Source organism: Propithecus coquereli, unplaced genomic scaffold (assembly GCF_000956105.1).
Source record: "Propithecus coquereli isolate 6110/MARCELLA unplaced genomic scaffold, Pcoq_1.0 Scaffold126, whole genome shotgun sequence".
In the NCBI taxonomy this organism is placed as follows: domain Eukaryota; kingdom Metazoa; phylum Chordata; class Mammalia; order Primates; family Indriidae; genus Propithecus; species Propithecus coquereli.
In genome coordinates this window covers 3256663-3277958 of record NW_012136747.1, presented here as the reverse complement: position 1 = coordinate 3277958, position 21296 = coordinate 3256663, and the positions used below count along the sequence as shown (strand labels likewise).

The 21296-nt window shown below is 50.1% G+C and overlaps 1 protein-coding gene across 1 annotated transcript in view; it reads left to right on the top strand.

The window, feature by feature from the left end:
• Positions 1–850: 850 nt before the first annotated feature.
• The window catches only part of FAM83F (family with sequence similarity 83, member F), a 31869-nt gene continuing 11423 nt past the window's right edge, over positions 851–21296 (top strand). The window contains exon 1 of the mRNA XM_012638070.1: positions 851–1416. Coding sequence (XP_012493524.1) covers positions 922–1416 — 495 coding nt within the window. The 5' untranslated portion in view covers positions 851–921. The remainder of the gene's footprint in view (positions 1417–21296) is intronic.

The following is a 21296-nucleotide window of genomic DNA, read 5'->3' as shown; positions in this document are numbered from 1 at the left end:
AACTGCTGCTGTGTGTGTGTGTGTGTGTATGTGTGTGTGCGCGCACATGTGGCTTCCTTCCTTGAGCTCAAACATATATTCTGATTCACTAATATAGTAATCAGGCCTCTGGCAGCCTATCTTGCCCAAACACACACACACGCACGCACACACATCCCACTTCAAATTAAAACGGGGGGGGGGGGGATGCGGAATTCCACTGCTGCTGCTTACATCCCTTCCGTGTTTGGATGGATTTTTTTTTTAAGGTATTTTTATGGTGATGGTGTTGGATTGACAGCCCCTGGAGGCCTCTGATCTCAGAACTGGGACGTGGGAGGGAGCTAGAGATTTCACTAGCATTTCGCCTTGCGCACCCACTGCCCCCCTCTGCCGTCACAATCCTGTCCAGCAGCAGGGCCCCCAGACCCTCAACCAGGGAGGGGTTAGATTGGCGGCCCCAGGGGCTCCCGGCCAGAACACGTGCTCCGGGCCCTACCTGCTTCGACAATGAACGCCCACTGCGACGCGTCGGGCGGGGGGCTGGCGGCAGAAAAGGTCAGGTCGCCAAGCTTGGCCTCACGCGAGAGTCGGGGCCAGGAGGCAGGCGTGGGCCAGAGGCCGCACGTGGGTCTAACTACCGCCCGGCTCCCAGTCTATTTCCACTCTGGGGCTCCCGACCCGGCCCGGCCCCGCAGGCCGACGCCAGACCGCGGCCGCGGGGAAGGCCCTAGGCCCGGCGAGGCCCGCACCGGCGGCGGGCGCGGCGGCCCCTCCCCGCCCGACGGCCGCGCCCGCGCTCCGGCCCGCGCGGATTGGCCGGCACGCGGCGGCGGGCGGGCCGAGGCCGACCCGGCGGCCAGGTGAGGCGCCCCGCCCCTCGGCCGCTCCAGGTACGGCGGTGGGACCTCGGGGCCGCGCCAGGGCCCGGGCCGGGACGCCATGGCCGAGTCCCAGCTGAGCTGCCTGGACGAGGCGCACGTGAACGAGAGGGTGACCGAGGCGCAGGCCGCCTTCTACTACTGCGAGCGGCGGCGGGCCGCCCTGGAGGCGCTGCTGGGCGGCGGCGAGCAGGCCTACCGCGAGCGGGTCTCGAAGGAGCGGCTGCGGGACTTCCTCTCCAGCCGGGAGCGCCAGGACCTCCGCGCCGCCTGGAGCCCCTACGAGGACGCCGCCCCCGCCGCCGCCGCCCGGGGCAAGAGCAAGGCCAAGGCCAAGACGCAGGCCCCCGCGCAACCCCCGGACGAGCCCGGCGAGTCCCTGGCCTACTGGCCCGACCGTTCGGACACCGAGGTGCCCCCTCTGGACCTGGGCTGGACGGACACCGGTTTCTACCGAGGCGTGAGCCGCGTCACCCTCTTCACCCACCCGCCCAAGGAGGAGAAGGCGCCGCACCTCAAGCAGGTGGTCAGGCAGATGATCCAACAGGCCCAGAAGGTAGGCCCCGCCCCCGCCCCCCACACCGGTGGGGCCCCAACCCCAGCCCCTTGGACCAGGCCCCACCTCCAAGACAGGGCCTGGAGCAGGCCTCCCTGATGCCCGCTGTACAATGGGCCCCAACTCACCCTCATGGGGCTATGGTGAGGTCTATCTAGAGAGGATGGACGTGAACGTGTTTAGCAAATTAGAAGGTGCCGGACAGATGTTAGTCATCCTTATTACAATGTCCAGAGGCGCTGGCTTTGCTCTGTACTTCTGAAATTAACTTGTCTTGTCCCTCTCCCAGGGAAGAGTGGCTGCCATGAGGAAAAATGTGGAAAAAGGGCCACTCAAAGGTCTTGACAATAACCGATCTGCTACCCAGGGACTTACAGAACATATCCCTTGCCATTTCCTCATGTCATCTTCAAAACTACTCTAGAAAGTAGCTGGTGGTGACCTCCCCACCCCCACCCAGCCATGTTGCTCTTGGGAGCACCCCCACCCACAGTCAAAGCTGGCCTGTCCCCCTCCCTTTCACACCCTCTCCTGGGAGGGACCAGTACTAGAGCTCAAGCAGCCTGGAATGAATGAGGGGATGTATTTTGAGCACCTGCTATGTCCTTGGCACTGTGCTGGGCACTTTGACAACGCAGGTCACTGGACTCAGCAGCTTCGGGGAAAGCTCCTACTTAGCACATCCGCTCTGCCGGAGAGTTGGGAGGAAGGGTGTTTCCACCGTGGCTGGTTAGGAATACTGGTGGGGCCAGTAGGTTGTGGAGCAGGGGAATGCCTTTAATCTTTACTCTGTGCCTTTGGGTAGGAGTATCTTGGTAGCTTCCAAGTAAAATACAGGATGCCCCGTTAAATTTGAACTTCAAATAAACAGCACATCATTTTTTAGTATCAATTTATCCCAAATATTACTGATGCTGACATATTGATACTGAACAGTTATTCATTGCTTATCTGAAATTCAAATTGAATGAGGCATTCTGTATTTTTATTTGCTAAATCTGGCTCCCCTACCCTGAGATTTGTTAAGAAACACCAGCAGCCTTTGGTGCGTAATTCAGAATACACAACAGGAGTGGCTTGGGTTCACCATGCTAATTCAACTCAATGAGTGTGGCTGGAATTCTGTTTCCCCTGGACGCCGAACAGGAAGCCATAGGCCTGAGAAGTGAAAAGTAAACTAGAAAGACCAGTGGCAGGGGTCCTCTTCCTGGAGAGTTGATCTAGGTGGTTGGCTAGACTGGCTTCCAGAAGGAAGGGTTAACTTTTCATTGTCCATGTTTCCACCCTCCCTTTCTAAATAATTCCTCTTTGTCTGACTGAGCTTTCTTTATACATTGCATTCTGCAGAAGAAAAAGGCAAGATTGAACACAGAGGAGGAGTAAGGGAAGTGAGCGGCAATACTGGGCAGCAGGCTGCAGCTGGGGTCAGGGGTCAAGTCTCGTGATGTAATACTAACAAAGCCTCGATTTATTTAGCACTTAACGTGTGCCAGCCACTGTGCATTTTCTCATTTGCTTTTCACAACAACTGGGTGAGATATGTATTCTGCTTATTTTTGGAGAAAAAGAAATCAGGATTCCAAACAGTTAAGTTTCTTGCTGGAGGTCCCGTAGCTAGTAAGTGGCTGAGCCAGCCTCTGAACACCAAAGCCTTTGCTCTTAACCACTGTGCTACCTGCCCCACTGTCTGAAATAATGGTGCAGTAGGATTAAGCAAGGAGTTTGACTGGAGCTAGCCTGGTCACAACCTGGGGTATAGGTTGTGTACTCCTGCTACAAGAAGGGAAGGACAGGGCCCCTGGCCACTGAAGCTTCCAGTCCTGCATAGTGGGGTGTTCTTAACTTTTTAAATATTTAACAAAAAGTTTAACAATTGTGAACCAATCCAATATGTACAGATTTAATCAGTAGTTATTTCCTATGTGCCTACTGTGTGCCAGGCACTAGCCATAAAGAAAATACAAGCTGTAGCCTTGTAAGAGTTTACTCAAATGCTGGGGCTCTGCTGGAAGTTAAAGAGTTTGAGGCTGGATGTGCCCAATCTGGGAAGGCTCCCTGAGGGAGATGAGCTGCAGAGTTGGAAGGGGAGAAGGAAGTAAACTGGAATGGACAGATCTCAGTAAGACTCCACAGCAGAAATGAGAGATTTTCCCTTGAAAAAAGCAAGACAGTTTGATTGGCAGGAAAAAGAGCTGTCACGGTGGGAGCTTAGTGCTGTGTGAGGCCTGGTGCAGGGACCCTAAAACTGGGCCCAAGGTAGGTGACCACCACCCTGGAAGCACCAGCTTCTGACCCTATCTGTGCCCACTCAACTCCCAGGCTCTCTGGGCCCCTACCCTTAATCACTGTCCCTGATGTCTGTATAGCCACTTCTCAAAGACTCTGGGAAGTAGGTAGGACAGAGAGGTTGACCCTGTCTCACAGGTGAGGAAACTGAGGCACAGACAAAGAAAGGGGCTTGCCCAAAGGTCATGTGGTTGGTTATGGAAGAACTCATATCCCTAGCTTCTGCTCTAAAGGCTGCACTGCCTGACACCTGCCTGTCTCCCACCCCCACACCAGCTTGTCCAGCTGGCAGGGAACTTTCCGTGGCCATTAAACTAGATCCTTCCTCCTTCCTTTTCACCCTGAGGGAGGGAGTTTCCTTTGTTTCAGTGAGAGTCTGACTGCTCAGAAGCTGGGTGGGGCAGACTGAGACAGTTTGTGTGCAGAGACACGGGTAGCATGGAGGGGAGGCAGAAGGACATCCAATTATGTGCCGAAAAGTTTTGTATTTTATTTCATTTAATCCTCGGAGTAACCTTGTAAGGTGCTATCGTTTTTGTCCCCAAATGACAAACAGGAAACTAAGGCGTTGCCATGACTTGCTCATGGTCACAGACCAGCGAGGAATTCTGTATCTGGTCTTCAGGGATGTGGAGAAAGGAGCCTAATGAGGGGACACTTTGAAAATATGACTGGGAAGGAGGGGCAGAGGGTGGTGCCCAGTGGGGAAACAGCCCAGCAGGGGTGGGGTGGGGCCACGTGGAATGGGAGGAAGGCTTCGAGGTCAGCCTAAGCTCTCTGCTCCCTGGGCCTCTGCAAATGGCAGAAAGCCCTTCCCAACTGACAAACAAACAATGGGCTATTTACTTGTGGGGTGGAGTTTTTTCTGCTGTTATTTTTACCCTTGAGTAATCTGCTTATGATGTACTTTGCTTAAACCACAGGCGGAAAGGGTACCTTTAGGGACCCAGAAATGAGCCCCAGCTAGTGCCATGCTAGTAGAGAAGACCAGGGGAAGTCGCTGCTGCGTAGGCTGTTCAGATCATTATAACTGCCAGGGAGTGGACTTCTGGTAGGACTCTGTGTAGACAGGGCAACTCTGGGTTGTTATTCGCAAAGCTGGAGTAAGAGAACCGGACAACTGCAATCTGGATGGGTGGTCAACTTGGAAGGATTATGCATCCATTTGGTCATAGGACAAATATCTGGAGGTCTACTGTGTACTAAGCATATGTTAGTAAAAAACAGACACTTAAAACACCCCTCTGCTCTTAAATAGCCTAATCATCTGCTGATCCATCCTGGTAATACAGTATGAGGAGTGCTTGACGGGGCCATGACAGGAGGGGCACTAGCCCAGCCCCTAAACCGGGTTAGGAAGGGCCTCTGATACCGAAGAGCTGTCTACGGCACGTCCGAACACAGCAGGAAGGATGAGGTGATGCTAAGCTGTCCACACACCCAGGCTCCCTCGTGACAGCTGCATCCATTTTTGAGGCTGCTGGGCAGGTTTAGAGAATACTGCCTGGTGCTTCAGAAACAGAGGAAAATTTACTCGCCCCTCACCTTGAAGATTGACCTTGACCCGTGCATTCCTAGGCCCTTCACCCAAATGTACCAGCTACCCAGCTCTTCTCGGTTTATCACAAACTGCCCCGTTTCCTTGGAGCCTCAATAACCATATAAGGTAGGGTGTTGTCTTCATTTCCCAGAGGATCCCTCTGAGGTCCAAAGAGGTGAAATGATTTGTCCTTAGACCAAGGACAAGGAGATTACACAGCATCCCCAGGCCCTTGGTCAGGATTACCAATGACCCCACGAAGATTATAAACACAACCCAGGAGAGGGAGGCCACTGGAATAGGTAACTGTTATTAACTAGGAGCTACTCCTCTTATTCCTGTTGTAATTAGTGGAATAGTCCTGCCAGGTTGATTGATGAGAGAGGAGTGGGTAACCAGGCTAGTCCTACCCCATCTCTGCCTATTGATGGGTTTGTCCCCCTTCCTTCAAGGCCTGGCTGAAAGGCTACCTCTTCCTTGGCGTTTTGTCAAATTTTCAATCCAAAAGTTCCATACAGCTTGCTGTGGGAGAGCCCATTTTATCCTGCCGGCCTGTGTGCTTTAGAAGAGCAGAGACTCTGTCTTACTCCCCTCAGTCTCCTTTGCGGGACCCCAGTGGTGCCCCAACTATCACAGGTGGTCAACAATCTGTTTAAAGAATTGAAAACTGTCTTCTGTTGGCCACCTGTCCCTCTAGGGAAGTAAGTGTCCGGAGACATCCCTGTTGAATTGCACATTACTCAGAGGACTCCTTTAATCCTCATTGGCAGCAGAGAGAATTCTCTAAATTAGAGCAGTGGGGGGACAGGGAGAGGGATGGGTCAGAGAGATTTGGGTAAAGTTGCAGAGCACAAGGCATGATTGGCCAAGTTAGCAGCCTTGGTTAGAGGTCTAGGCAGCTGGTCAGCAGGTATAGTGAACAGCTGGGATACAGATGCCCAGGGGGTGTGGCAAAGTCCTGGAGTCATCAGCTCACCTCACCATGGGCCTCAGCTTTGCAGATGGCAGCCTCTGCCCCTGTAGAGCCCACTATCTTTCTTCCTTAAGCTCAGTTGACACTTCTTTAATTCAGCTACATCCAGCAAATAGCACCAATCACCTTCTCCATACCAGGTGCTGTGCTGGGCATTGAGATACAGAGATAAGGCAGATGCCACAAAAAACCCAGCGTACATATATAATTTTTAAAAAATGTTACTGGTTTTTGAATTCCAAGAGTCAGATTATGCATTCATTAGCTACCTCACCACGTAGTTTGCATGCTGGTCCCAGTTCTTGACTTGGTCCTAATTAATACCTCCATACCTCCCTCCTTTCCCCATTCTCCTCCCCTTCTGCCTCAGAGGGACAGTGACTTTACCCAGGAGCTTCTGAGCTGCCATTTGGAAGCCTGATTTAAATGCACAGAGCAAGAGGAGGCCTCTAGGGCAGTCCAGGGCCCCAGAGGCCCCACACACTGTCCCCTCTCCTAACCCGTCCACCCTTCCTCAAGTGACCGTTCCACACAAGCTTTGTTTCAGAGGCACCGGGCAGTTCCAGAGTCCTTGTCCCAGGAAGGCTGGTGGGCAGTGGCACAGCTGCAGCTTCAGGGAATAAGCACTTCACAGCCCTTCCAGGATCTTGCCCCAGCCTGTCCAGGCATCCCTGGCAAGCTCGGGGCACTTTGGCTATTGGGTTCCCAGTCTCTCTCTTTTATGCTTACTCACTGATCTCAGGCGCTGGGATTCCTGAGCAACGGAGACCCAGCTTCATGTCTAGAATGGAAGACAGACTCTGACGTTGAAAGATCTTGGGTTCTGTCCTATCTGGCCATTTACTGGCTGTGTTCCTTTGGGCAAATCACCCCCCTCTCTGAGGCTCCTGACTGATAAAATGGGCAGGATAATATCTAGGTTTCTGAATGGTTTAAAAAAAACTAAAGAAACTGGTGTGTGAAAGCTGAGGATAGTAGAAAGTGTCATACAAATGTTCATTGTCCTGGAAAGTAACTGTTGCCTTCTCCCTCTTCTTGCATTGGTGTGGCCAAATTTTCTCCCAGAAAGTTAGAGTACCCCACCCAGGAGATTAGAGTTAGAAGAGTTAGGAGTGGCTTCTCCATTGTGTGAGACAGGAGCAGCAGCTGCCCTGCCCACCTCCTCCTTTCCTTGAATTTATCTGTTGGCCTTGATTTGGTGGGGGTGGGCTTGCCTCCAGATGCCTGCTGGAGGCTGCGGCGTCTGAATCCTCAGCCCTGGATCTTCTCTGGGATCTGCTGTGGGCAGAGAGAGATAAGACAGGCAGGGGCAGAGGCTCCCCTGACCCTAAACCAGGGCTCCCCTGAGGATGTTCCCCGCACACAGTCATCCTGGAGGGCCTGACTGGCTGCCCAGGCCCAGCCCAAAGAGCCCCAGGGCAGTCTGGAAATACCCCAAGTTCTCTTACTCTGGAGAATTAAAGCTTTCATTGGGAGAAGAGGCCCTGGTAGATTGGGGTGGGGGATGGGGGTGTAGGGGTTAGCTATGATGTAATCACAGCCTTGGGCTGTGTTTCGCTTCAGAGAAGAGGGAGGGGAGCGTTGACTCCTGAAATCTGACACTTTGGGTTCCTGAAACTGTATGGATGGGTGTTTCTGGGAGAGTTTAAAAGTAGAAGATGGGGCTTCAGCAAACTTTATGACCTTCTCTTGGTTTCTTGGTGGCAAAGCCAGGTGTGACGGGCAGAGATCTCAGAAGGCACAGGCCGCTGCCAGGGGAGGGGGTCCCCTGCAGGGAGCCAGCCTGGGAATCCTCACTCTTGCTCTGGCTGTCTCTTTCCCAGCCCCCTGGATGGCCTTGGGCAAATGATTTGACTTTGCTGGGCCTCTGTATTTCCGCATCTGTAAAATGGGGGTGATTCTTGCTTTCTTGCACAAGATTTTCCTAAGAACCTAATGCATGTATGCAGGTAAAATGGACTTCTCTTAAGATGAGGTAGGTGATCTGCATGCTGTTTCCTTTAACCCAGTCCTCAGCACCTTTCAAGGGAGGTGGTATTTTCCCTGAAGTGGGGGAAAGCGTAGGTTATAGAACTCACAAGAGGCTAGCTGGGATTCCAGCCAGTCTGAGTTCAAGGCTGTGTCCTTCCACTACAAATGCAGGTTACCCTTGGGAATTTCCCTCTGGGACCATCTCTTCCCTCTGAAACTTCCAGAAACATTCAAAGTTTACTGGGAGGCTTTCAGACTAGTTCTGGAGACAGACAAATACACAACCGCTAGCTGCTCCAGTCTGTGCCATATGGGGGGAGAAAGGTTCTTTATTCCTGGTGACATCCACGCAGGTGACACAGGGAATCTGGTGTGAGTAGCTTCTAGAAACCTATTTGACCTCTTCATGGCCACTTTCTGGCCCCCTTGGACTTGTGCCCCTCCCTGACAGGCTGAGGCCTTGAGGGGATTCCCAGCCCAGCAACCCAGAGTCCCTCCACGTTCTCACCCCCTGGGATGCTGCCTCGCCTGGTGACCAGATCCACCCCCCTTGTCTTAGAAGGTACAAAGCAGAGGCTGTTTGGGGCAGGCTTCCAACTGGAGCTGCGGAGCTGCGGGTGGGGGTGGGGAGCAGGGCAGAGAACAAATGAGCCCAGGGCTGGGTCCTGGCTGACCACCCGCTTCTGTTCCTGGCTTCTGCTGTCCTGAGCCGCCCCACCGCAGGCTGAGTCACTCTAGAGATCCCTTTCCCTCCCCCACCCCTCCCCACCTCCCAGGTGCCATGACAGTTAGCCTCAGCTGGGGCTGCTGCCTTCCCTGGTTTTCTTTTTCCTTCTCTAAAATCCCTGCAGTGTGTAGACTTGCTAATGATCCCAGAATCTTAGTCCTGGAAGACAGCCTATGGCTTTTCTAATTATTAGTCTCTCTGGCCCAGGTTTCCAATAATCTGGAAACATCCCTGGCACAGTTTGTACACCGGCCATGATTCTGTTGGGCTCCTTGCAGTACTGGCTGGGCATGTAGGAGGCTGCTCCTGATACGGGTTTTTTGTTTTGTTTTTTAGCAGTGAGTCAGGAGATGGCGGGGTGGAGGTGGGGACCAGGACTCTACCTTTCAGTGAGTCTCTGAGGACAGACTGCGAGTGTCCTTAACTCCCTCACCTAGGAGGGTCCCTGGACTGCCTGGAGAGTCCTATTTGCTCATTCATTCAACATATTGTCCTGAGAACCTACCATATGCCGGGCATCAGAAATTTACAGATGAATCAAATGTGGACCCTCGAACTCCTGGCCTCTGCCTCCCAAAGTGCTGGGATTACAGGCATAAGCCCCTGTGCCTGGAAACAGACAAATAATAGCTATTATTTATTGAGCATTTACGTGCCAGACATGTGCAGCCCTTTTAGAATATATTATTTCATTTAATTTTTACAACAGTCCAGCAACTTTCCATTTTACAGGTGAGGAACTGAGGTTCAGAGAGGATAAGGTCACACGACCAGTAAGTAGTGAAGCCAGATGGGAACTGAGATGAGTCCGATTCCCAGGCTTGTGCACTTGCCCTGAGTTCCAGGTGAACAGAGGCTTACTGGGAACCGACGGCTGAATCAGCCAGTTGTGGAGGGGCAGGGCAGGCAGAGGCAAGGCTGGAGGCACGTGGACTCACACTGTTCCCATCACCGGAATGCCCTCCGTATCACCTTCACCAACCACACCTTTCCCTGCAGTCTCAACTTGCCTCCCTGGGTAAGCCCTCTCAGGTAACATCACCTGGCAGTAGCCACAAAGTTATCCTTGCTGCTTCTCAGAACCTCCCAGGCAAACTGCCAGCTCCAATTGTCTTGCCCTGATGGATCAATCAAATGGCTTGAGTCCTGCCTCGCTCTGCCCACGTGCTGCATAGTGCTGAGAGCTCAAGCCTCATAACCTAAACCAGCAGATGATCCTAAAAATCCTTTGTGTATCTTCACTGGATTTTTTTTTTTTAGCAGTTGATTTATCTTTGTAATTATGTTTGGCTTTAAGCTAATGTTAAAATGAGCTTGCATTAGATAATTTTCACTAATTAACACCAACTTAGTGCCGGGGAAGTTATCCCAGAAGCATGCCGTGGGGCAGGGAAAAGCTGGCCTGGCCTAGGATCTTAGAAAGAATTGTGATGCTTACTCCCTGGTGGGCACTATCTATGGCTCTTCATGGCTGAATTAGTTGACCTTGCTCACGTGGGTGCAGTCTGTTCTCTTTCCCTGCAGAGCTAGCTTGGGTCTCCTTTGTATGTTCCCTCTCATTCAACCTTGTTTAGGGAATGTGTGTCAAAAGTGACGGCCTCAGAGGGGGTCAGCTCAACAGGGAGTGAACCCCAGTGGGTGCAGCAGGGAGACATGACCCACAGGGTCGGGAACAGCCCCACACTGAGGTTGAAGGGGCCTGGGACAGCATGTGTCCTGGCTGGGCAGAATTGGGCTCCGTTGCTGCCAGTGCAGAGAGGGAACTGGCATTTAATGATGTCTAATTAGTGAGCTGAAACACTGTAACATGGCTGCAGACAGCTGGGAAGCCGCAGCTGACAAAGCACAGATGCCCTGCTGGTGGGGTGGGGGCAGCCTGGCCTCCACATGGGCAAGAGGACCCGTTGGAGCTCTGGATTTGGCTCTGCCCCCTTTGTGGGCCAGGGCTCAGGCCCAAACTGCATCCGCAGCTCACCTGTGTGGAGGTGTTCTGTTCAGAATGTTTACTATGTGCCAGTCTCTCTGCAGGAAGGAATGACAGGTCTCTGTCCCCCACCACTCATGGGTAGATGGGGAAATGCTCCCAGGTGCTTAGGCAGACACTGGCCTGAGCAGACATGCATCCTAGGAGGACACACACTGCACTAGGGACTGGAGACAGAGAATGATCCTGAGACAGTCTTGGGAAGAGTGAAACAAGGACCTCCACAGAGGTAGAACATTCCTGTCACCATAGGAGTAGGGTGGTGATAGTGTGAGTTAAGACCAGAGCTGGAGCCTGCGGAGTGTGCTTGGAGAACGTAGAGTAATCTCATGGGGTGCGGGCCGATTGTCAGGGGAGGAGGGGAAGAATGCATCTTTGGGCTGGAAGCACATGCGGATCTTCAGCTAGGCCGAGGGCCTTTGATTCTGTGGCAGTCGGGAGCCACAGAGTGTTTGAGCACGGAAGTGATGTGCTTGAGGTTGTGTTATGGGGTACATCTGCCCAGAGGGGACTGATCAGGACAGAGTGAGCTGGTATTGCGTGAAGCCGACACTGAGCACCTGCACTCCAGGCACTGTCCCAGAGGAAGGCCAGAGCTCGGCCATCTGGAGCAGGTGCACCACGGGGCTTCATCACGTTTCTTTTCACCCTCATAAGAATGGTAAAGTAGCCTCGTTTTACAAATGGAATTCAGAGGGGTTAAGTAACTTGTCCAAGGTCTCACAGCCAGTGTGGAATCTCTGACACTTTCCACACTGCAATACACTTTTGGACTGTGGGGTTTAGTGAAATGAATCTAGAGTCCAGGGGTGGGGAGCAGGCAGTGTTCTGTGGGGGTCGTGCACGTGAGCCATGGGCGGTTGTGCAGACCTCCTCTCCTTGGCTCTCCTCTCCTCTTTGTCCCCAGGGTACATACGTGGGAAACTCAAGGGAAAGCTTTGTTATTCAGTGGTTCACACCCCACTGGCGTAAAAATGGGTGATAATTCAGAGGGGGGCTGCTGCAGTCTTGATGACACAGGAAGTCTTGGCAGTGTACTCGGAGTACTTACAGCACCCCCACCCCCAAGTGAATTGCTTCCATACTCCATGAGCACCTTTCTGTGCTCCAATTAATGGCTGCGCTGGTTATAAGGAGTTGCCTCTGTTCCCTGGAGCCCACCTCCAGGTACTTTACTCAGGTAGCAGTTTCTTTTCTTTTTTTAAAGAGACAAGGTCTCCCTCTGTCGCCCAGGCTGGAGTGCAGTGGTGCGATCATAGCTCTCTGCATGCAACCTTGAGCTCCTGGGCTGGAGCAATCCTCCCTGGCAGTGGTTTTCTGAGCAGTGTGTTGCGATTGTACTGATGGGTGTGCTGGTGTCGACGCCAAGCATCACTTACTAACAGTGCATCCTGCAGACTCTTCCTTTCTTGGGCTGCCTTTCCCCTCAGTTAGTTCACTGTGACCTTTGTGCATAGTGTTGCCTCTGCTTTAATCGCCACTCTGGGCTGGGCCTGCTGGGCTCCGCGTGCAGCAGAGGAACAACATCTCCACCTCGGTGTCTGTGCCGCAGGAGGTGCTGGCTGGCTGGCTCCCCAGGAGCTCAGCAGGTCCCTGCTGACTGGCTCCTTTCCTCTTGCCCCCTCCTCTGAAGTGATGGCCCCTTTGTTCTGGCTCCACCTCTGAGGACAGAAGAGGGCACCGGCATTTACCTGTCGCTCACCACAGGCCAAGCACTATGCTGTCGTTCCACCTGCATCATCTCATTTAAAACTCAGAGCAGGCTGGGCATGGTGGCTCATGCCTGTAATCCCAGCGTTTTGGGAAGCCAAGGCAGAAGGATCACTTGAGACCAGGAGTTTGAGACCAGCCTGGGCAACATAGTGAGACCCCATCGCTTACATAAAAAATAAGTAAATAAAACTCAGAACAACCCTGTGAAGGTTTCGCCTCCCCATCCTAAAATGAGGAAACTGAGGCCTAGTAAATGACTCACTCAAGGCCACACAACCAGTGAGACTTTCTGCTTCCAGACTATACATTATTTTCCAAACACCAGCCTTCACTCAAAGTGCAATCCGTCTACCTCCTGCATGCAGTCACCTGGGAGGAGGGTGAAGAAGGAGTGTTGTTATAATGCATTTTCTTGGGCCTGCTGAATCAATCTTTGAGGACGGGGCCCTGGAATCTGCATTTTGACAGGTGTGTGTGCGCACACACCCCTACCCCTCTCCCAGGTGATTGTTCATGCACTGAAGGTTGTCCGCTGGCCTGTGGGCCTTGATCCCTCTCTTTGGGGAGATCAGAGGAGATTCCACCGTCAGAGCTGTCTGAGCTGGGGGCTGGTTGGGCAGACCCAGCACTATCCTCCATGGGAAAGGGAAGGACTCTGCCCTCTGGTCCCAGACAAACAAACTCACCTGGGCTGCCAGATGGACGGCCATTCTGGGAGGCCGCCTCCAGGCTGCTTGACCTGTTTGTCCAGCCGCTGCCCTCCCTACCCTGAAGGACCCTGGGGCTTCGGGTGTGTGTAGTTAGCTCTATTTGCCTTGCAGAACGGGAATTTAATGATCCCTCTTAACTGCACAGCGTTTTCCTGGGAGTTCCCAGGCGTGATCCCTTCGGTATCTTCCAGCAGCCCTGGGAGGCAGGCAGGGAGGCACAGGGTGCAAAGTGGGGCCCCAGGTTCACATGGGTAATAAGTGGGAAAGTGTCCCCGGCTTCTTCCCTTCCTCCCCCAGGAAAAGTGACCATCAGCAGCAGGACCCTGAGGTCAGCAAGCTTGGCCTGTGGCCTTTTCTTTTTCACACCACGGAGCTCGGTAAGGAAGGAGCAGAGTTGGGATCTTTGCAGGCAACGGCCCCAGAGTCTCGAGCTCCACATCTGCAGGGCTGGCGCAGCCAGCAAGGGGAAGGATGGTACTGTCTGTGCCTAACCATGCAGCTCAGTTTGCATCCTGGTTTTGTGTGACCAGAGGTGGCCTGGGGTCCTAGCCAGAATAGATCTGTCCCCAGAGCCTGCCATGTCCACACTCTGGGGGTGATAGCTTGATGTTATAGAAAAGGTCGGGACTGGGGTCAGAAGCCTAGGTTTTAGTTCAGCTCTCCCAAGACTCAGCTGGGTGACTTTAATCTTTGGGCTGGGCCAGATGCCATCTGAGTTTCTTCCTAGCTCTGAGATTTGTTGAGCCTGGAATGTCTTGAGTGTAGGAGTCAAAAACAATGGTGGGCACAGCCCAGGGGCTTTGTCAGGGCTGACATGCAGCCCTGCTCTACTTCCTGGCCTTGCACTGCCTCACGGGGAGGCAGGTGCTTCTTTGTAATGTACACAAAGGCACTTGCTATATGTGCTGGTGGCAGCCCTGCCTCCTGGTCTGGTTTCCTCGGTGTGGACTTCTACCCTGTGGTTAAATACTGTCCTCAGTCAGGGCTGGCTGCTCCTTCAAGATCCTGGGTGAAGACAGAGACCAGACCTTTGAGCTGTCATCCAGGCAACCGTCCCAAAAGGTTCTAACTTCTTTTCCCTCCTCTGCACCACTGCGGGAGAACTTCAACTTCCAGCAAAATGATCTAACCAGGAATCTTGCTCAGCGTTCTTTTTTCCCTTCACCTCAGTGCCTTGTCATTAATGAAATAAAGGAGAAGATTGCAAAGTTACACCTACACCCAACAAATAAAGCAATAAACGTGAAACTCCCTTCATTTAGCCATTTATTCCACAAACATGGAGAACTGACTTTGTGTTGAGCTCTGTGCTGAGGGTGGAAACTCTGAAAGAATCAGATCGTTCCTGCTGTCCAGGAGCACAGAGCCTAGTAAGGGACAGAGACACTGAACAAACATTCCAGTAAAGCTTCGAGGAGCTCTGTTATCTGCCTGGAATACAATGTGGGCAGGAAGCAGGGAGTAGTTAACACTATTAGATGGGGAGAAGTTCAGTAAACTCTTAGCTCAGTCTTGAAAAATGCATAGATGTTTTACAGGGGCATGGAAGGAGTAGAAACAAAGGACTTAAAACTGCCCGATAACGTACAAGGTTCTTGAGGGCGAGGGGCACAATTTTGCCTCTTAAGAGACATTTGTCAATGTCTAGAGACATTTTTGGTTGTCATGACTGGGGGTGATGCTACTGGCATCTGGTGGGTCAAGTCCTGGGATGCTGCTAAACATCCCACAACAACAGAGAATCATCCAGCCCCAGAGGTCAGTGGTGCCACAGTGAGACACTGTGTTAAGGTAACCATAGGTCATTCTGTGTGGCTGAGAAACTGGGGCAGAGGTGAGATATGGCCCAAGACGAAGCTGGAGATGAGAAAAAGGGCCCATCATAGGGCCCCACAAACGCCAAGTCAAGGAGTTGGGACCACTCCTGAGGGCTACAGGACGCAGTGGTTCATGAGTCTGTTGTTTTAGGGGGATTATTGCCGCAGAGAATGAATGGGACGGTGGAGATGGAGCAGGAGAGAGCGGTTAGGAAGCTGTTGCAGAAGTTGGAATGAGGAAATGAGGAGGGTGTGAGCTAGGGCAGCGTTTCTAGCGGAAACAGAAAGGAGTTGACCCAGAGAAGGTCCCCAAAGTGGGGAGCTACTGGAGTCGGCAACCCATGGGATTTGGTCAGTGGGGAGGAGGAGGAGGAGGCTGGTAGGTGTGGGCTTCTGGCCAGGGTGCCTGAGAGGATGTTGGTTTTGGGGGTGCCTGTGGGGGAGGCTGGTGGACACGTCCAAGCAGCAGCAAGATCTGTGTGTGTGGACCTCTGGCAGAGTGGTGCCTTCTGCAGCCTGGGTCATCCAAACACCAGGGGCATATAGGCAAGGTAGAGCCCTTTTTGTCATTTTCGTTATCTAATGGTTATTAAAGCGTCCAGAAGGAGAACCGGAAAAGCTGGCAGTTTAATTAAAGTTGAATGGCAGATAGAGGGACATTCTGAGCCTCCCTAACCCCCCCTCCTCACTCCTCACCCTGCTGCCTAGGCAGGACATCAAATGAGGAGATGTTGAGCTCATGAAACACCCGACGAGAAGTCTTACAACATCAGAGCCTCTTTGCCAGCATGCCTGCGACAGCTTATAAAAACTACTGCCACCTCAAATTAACCTCTCTCCCGGTGTTTCGTATCAGCTAGTGACCAGGTAAAGGACACTGGGGGTAGGGAGCCAGCCAGGAAGAGGGGTGATTTTCTGTCCTGACAAACTCTGTTTCCCTGGGTTCTGAGCCAGTGACATCCTTTTTTAAAACCCGATTTTGCATCTACACTGAGAGCCTTGACGTTTGGCTTGGCATGGAAAATCACATGGGCATTCAGATACCTGGCAGAAGGAGTGGGGAGCTGGTTTTTCTGGGCCTGGATGTCAAGCAGGGCCCTCAGAGGCCAAAGCGGAGGGTAATTATCACTTCTCCACAAGTAGATTGCAGGAGTCCGTGAGCAATTGATTTTTTTCCTACTACAGATATTTCGTTGTTTAATTGGTAGTGACACAGATGGCTGGCTCTCACCAGGGTGTTGCAGACCAAGCCTCCTGAAAGCCAGGCCCTGGGGACTGCTGCCTCTCCGACATCCTTAGGCCAGTCGCTGCTTATTTTTCAATTACAAAACAAAAGGAAGAGTGTGAATCTGAGAAGTGCTTCCGTGAACCAGTCAGTCAAGGACATGAGTCAACTGTGAGAGTTCAGAAATGAGAAGACAATGAACTCTGGCCTGGACAGCACTTGGGAGATAAAATCTCAAGAGCACCACGAGATGGTATCAGGCATCTGGCCCAGGAACTGCGTTTCTGATGGAACCAAGCCTAAACGCTGCGGCGCTCACGCCAGAACCCTCCGTGATCCAGCCCAGCCGTCTCGTACCTGCCCCGTACCTGCCCTGAACTGTGCCAGCCCAGCCGGAGGACTCGAATGTGGTTTTTGTTTGGTCAGTTGGCTGGCTTTTTGGGACCTCAAGTGCAAACAGCTGTTTGTGGACCTCACTTCACAGTCCTCTGCTATCACCGATCCGTGGAAGGTCCCTCTGAATTTCTCCTTTCGTCTTCCCTCCTCTCCTTTCTCCTTCTGTAGGCAGCCACCTTCATGTGTTCAGTATATATTCCTGGGCATGTTTATATCCTTGAAAAGCATGCAGTGTTACTTTATGTACTGTGTTTTTATTTACATAAATGGTACTGGAGATCCCATTCTCTAACATTTTCAATCGAATGATCCGTTTTTTTCTTTTTTTTTTTTTCACCATGCCATGAAATGGAATATCCATTTCATTTATTTAAGAGGTGGGGTCTTGCTCTGTCACTCAGGCTGGAGTGTAGTGGCACAATCATGGCTCACTACAGCCTTGAACTTCTGGCCTCAAGCAAGCATCCTGCCTCAGCCTCCCAAGTAGCTGGGACGACAGGCACATGCCACCACACCTGGCTAATTTTTTTATTTTTTGTAGAAACGGGGTCTCACTATGTTGCCAGGCTACCTCAAACTCCTGGCCTCAATTGATTGATCATCCCACCTCAGCCTCCCAGAGTGCTGGGATTACAGGTGTGAGCCACCGTACCTGGCTGGAATATCCATTTTAAAAAGAACTACACGAGTTACTCCATGTGGAACTAGTTTGTTGCTTCTATTTGCTATAAAACATTCTATCACATTCCTCACATTTTCCTTACCCAGTCATCTAGAGATAGACACCTAAGTTATTGCTAGCTGCTTGCTGTCTCCAAAAAAGCTGCAGTGAGCATCTTTGTGCCTGTCCCCTTATAGACCCGTGCAGAGATCCAAGAGGTTCCCAGGGTGCCTGGCCAAGAGTGGTTTTGCTAGCTTGTTGTTATGCACATACTTAAATCCACTAAGTTCTGCCCGTTGCTCTATAGAATAGCTGCACCATTGTTCCTTCCCACCAGCAGTGAATGAGGGTTCTCCCATTCTTATCAACAGTTAGGATTATCCAACTTTCTAGTTTTTAGTTAATCTTATAACACATTCTCTCTCTCTCTTTTTCTGTCTCTCATCTCTTTGTTTTAATCTGAATTTTCTGATTACTAACGAGATCTGCTTTTTATATACTTATTAGCCATTCAGGTATCTCCTCCTGGGATTGGCTCTTCATATCCTTTGCCCATTTTTCTAATTAGTTTCCTGTCTTTTTCTTGCTGATTTGTGTGGATCCCATGTGTAATATTCTTTTTGGTTGTAGACACTGCACTTCCTGTCACCTATCAGTTACCTCTGTCTATGACCTCTTTATTTGAACAGCAAAATCCCCAATTTGTCAAATGCATCTTTTAAATTTTATTTTATTTGCCTTACAGTTTGTGCTTTTGGAACCTTAAATCTTTTCTTGCCCTATGTCATGAAGATATTTTTCTACATTTCATAAATTCTCTTATTAGTTTTATCTTCCACATTTAGGTATTTAGCCTACCTGAAATTCGCCTTTATGTATGGTGGTGAGGTAGGGACGGATCCACCTTTATTTTTCTCTATATATTATAGTAAGCCAATTTCCCCAATAGCATCTACCAAACAGCATTTTTTCTCCACTGAGTTGTGGTTCTACCCCTATTATACATAAAGTTGTGTGTGTGTGTGTGTGTGTGTGTGTGTGTGTGTTTCTGGTCTCACCATTCTGTTCCACTGGTCCATTTGTCACTTCCTACCCTGAGTACTACAATTCTTATTACTATGGCTCTGTAGTATATATTACTCTCTGTTGGACGAATGTCCCCTTTTGGCTTTTCTTTTTTAAAATTGATGTAGTGGTTTGTAGATCTCTATTCTTCTTCATATCCTCGAAGCACTTGAATTTCTCAAAAACATTTACTGAACTTTTATTGGAATTACTTTGACTTTTATTAATATGGGGAGTATTGAATTTTTAAGATAGTAAATCATAGTATCTTTTCATGATTTATCTCTTTATTTATTTATGTATTTTTAAGTGTCCTTTCATAGGGTTTTGAAAATTTCTCCCTAAAGATACTAATTTCTAGATACTATGTGCTTAGGTTGCAATTATTAGTGGGTCTTTCTCTCTTTCTCTTTCTTTTTCTCTTTCTCTCTCTCTTTCTTTCTTTCTTTCTTTTAAGTTGATTATTACTGCAGTAGAAGAAGGCTATTGATTTTTGTAAGTTTTTCTTGTATCTGGCAATCTTGCCAAATTCTCTTATTCTAATAGCTTTTCTCTTGATTCTACTGGATTATCTATGAAAATTATATCATTTCTAAATACTGGTAGGTTTGTTTCCTTTAATCTTGTGTCTCTTATTTCTTTTTGGTGTCTTACTGCATTTGGTTAGGACAATACAATGCTGAAGAGTAGTAGCAACAGTGAGTATCCTTGACTTTCCTGAGACTTAAAGGGAATGCATCTTAAGTTTCTCTGTTAACTAAAATGTTTCATGTGGGTTTTGGTAGATAGATTTTACCATCTATTTTTAGTTTTCTGAGAATTGTAATCACAAATAGGGATTTAGCTTTATTAAATGCTTTTTTAATTATTAAGATAATACATGATTTTCTCCTCCTTGACCCCATGAATGTTTTAAATTAAAATGATACATTTTCTGATGTTGAATCATCTTTACATTCCTAGGGTAAACTTTACTTGATTATGGCATATTATGTTTAGTTTGCCTTTTTAGTGTATTAGCCATGTCATTGGCCTTTTCAGATTCACTAATGTATAATATATAATTTTTTTCTAACCATTGTTACTATTTCTTAAAAATATCTATTATGGGCTGGGTGCGGTGGCTCATGCCTGTAATGCTAGTACTCTGAGAGGCCAAGGCAGGAGGATTGCTTGAGCTCAGGAGTTTGAGACCGGCCTAAACAAGAGCAAGACCCTGTCTCTCCCAAAAATAGAAAAAATTAGCTGGGTGTGGTGGTGCATGCCTGTAGTCCCAGCTACTCGGGAGGCTGAGGCAAAAGAATCACTTGAGCCCAGGAGTTTGAGGTTGCTGTGAGCTAGGCTGACGCCACGGCACTCTAGCCCGGGTGACAGAGTAAGACTCTGTCTCAAAAAAAAAAAAAAATCTATTATGTCTGTAGTTATTTCTCTTTTTTCATTCAGTATTTTATTGACCTCTCCTCTCATTTTGTCAGTCTTGCCAGAATTTTGTCTATCTTGTTTAGTCTTTCTAAAGGACCAGTTTTGGATTTGGTGTTTCTAAAATACCTCGCAGAGCTCCCTTCTCCATGAAGCAGTGAGATGAAGGCCCTGGAGCCAGGTTGACCCGAGCACCTTGCTCTGCCGCATGTTGGCTTCGTAACCTCCGACGTATTACTCTGCCCCTCTGTGTGTTTACTTCCTTGATTGTGAAGTGGGAATAACAACCCTTCCTTGTAGAATAGTTGTGAGGACCAGATTAGAAAATTTACCTAAAGCACACACAACAGCATGGGGTACTGAAAGTATTTGGTACAGGTTAATTCCCATCCTCGGTACCTGTATCAGGGTTCTCCAGGGAAAGAGAACCAATGGGAAGTGTGTGTGTGTGTGTGTGTGTGTGTGTGTGTGTGTGTGTGTGTGAGTGAGAGAGAGAGAGAGAAAGAGAGACAGACAGACAGACAGACATTGATCAAGTCTAAGGAATCGGCTTATGGAATTGTGGAGAGTCAAGTCCCACATCTCCAGGACAGGCTGGCAGGCTGGAGGGAATGGTTGCAGTCTGCCAACAGAATTCCTACTTGCTGGGGGAGATCAGTCTTTGTTCTATTAAGGCCTTCAACTGATTGGATGAGACCCTCCCACATTATGGAGGGTAATCTGCTTGACCAGTCCACTGAGTTAAATTTTAATCTCATCCAAAAATCACCTTCATAGAAACATCCAGAATAATGTTGACCAAATATTTGGGTGCCATGGCCCAGCCAAGTTAACACATAAAATTAACCATTACAGTGCTTTCATTTGTGCTGTGCCCTTTGCCTGAAATGTTCCCCTCGTCAGCCCCTGTGAGGCCATGTGGCATCTGTGTGTAGATTAGAAAAAGGTGACCCTTCCTCAGGCAGGTGAAGCTTCCACCACCTCCTCCCGCTGGCCAGCTTCCCTGCTCGGTTCTCCTGCCCGCGCCTTTCTCACGCTGCCCAGAGGCTTCCCATTCTTCAAGCTTCGGCTTCTTTGGGGAAGTCTTTCTTGTTCTCCCCTGACTGCAAGTGATCTCTCTCTCCCCCATCCCCCTCTAACCCACATCACATGTCCTTTGTGCAACTCCTCAGGCATTTAACTCATTTACCTTATGTGCAGGTATTTTGTGTAAAGATCTTATCATTCCACCTGGATTAAGCCCTTGAGGTTATCAATTGTAGCTTACCTGTTTTTAGATCCTCACTCTGCCTGTGGGGCTCAGCAGTCGTTTGTGCCGCTTGCATGGATGACCATCGATATGTCCACCTAAGAGGAAGAAGCGGAGGCAAAATTAGTATGGAGAGTTTATATG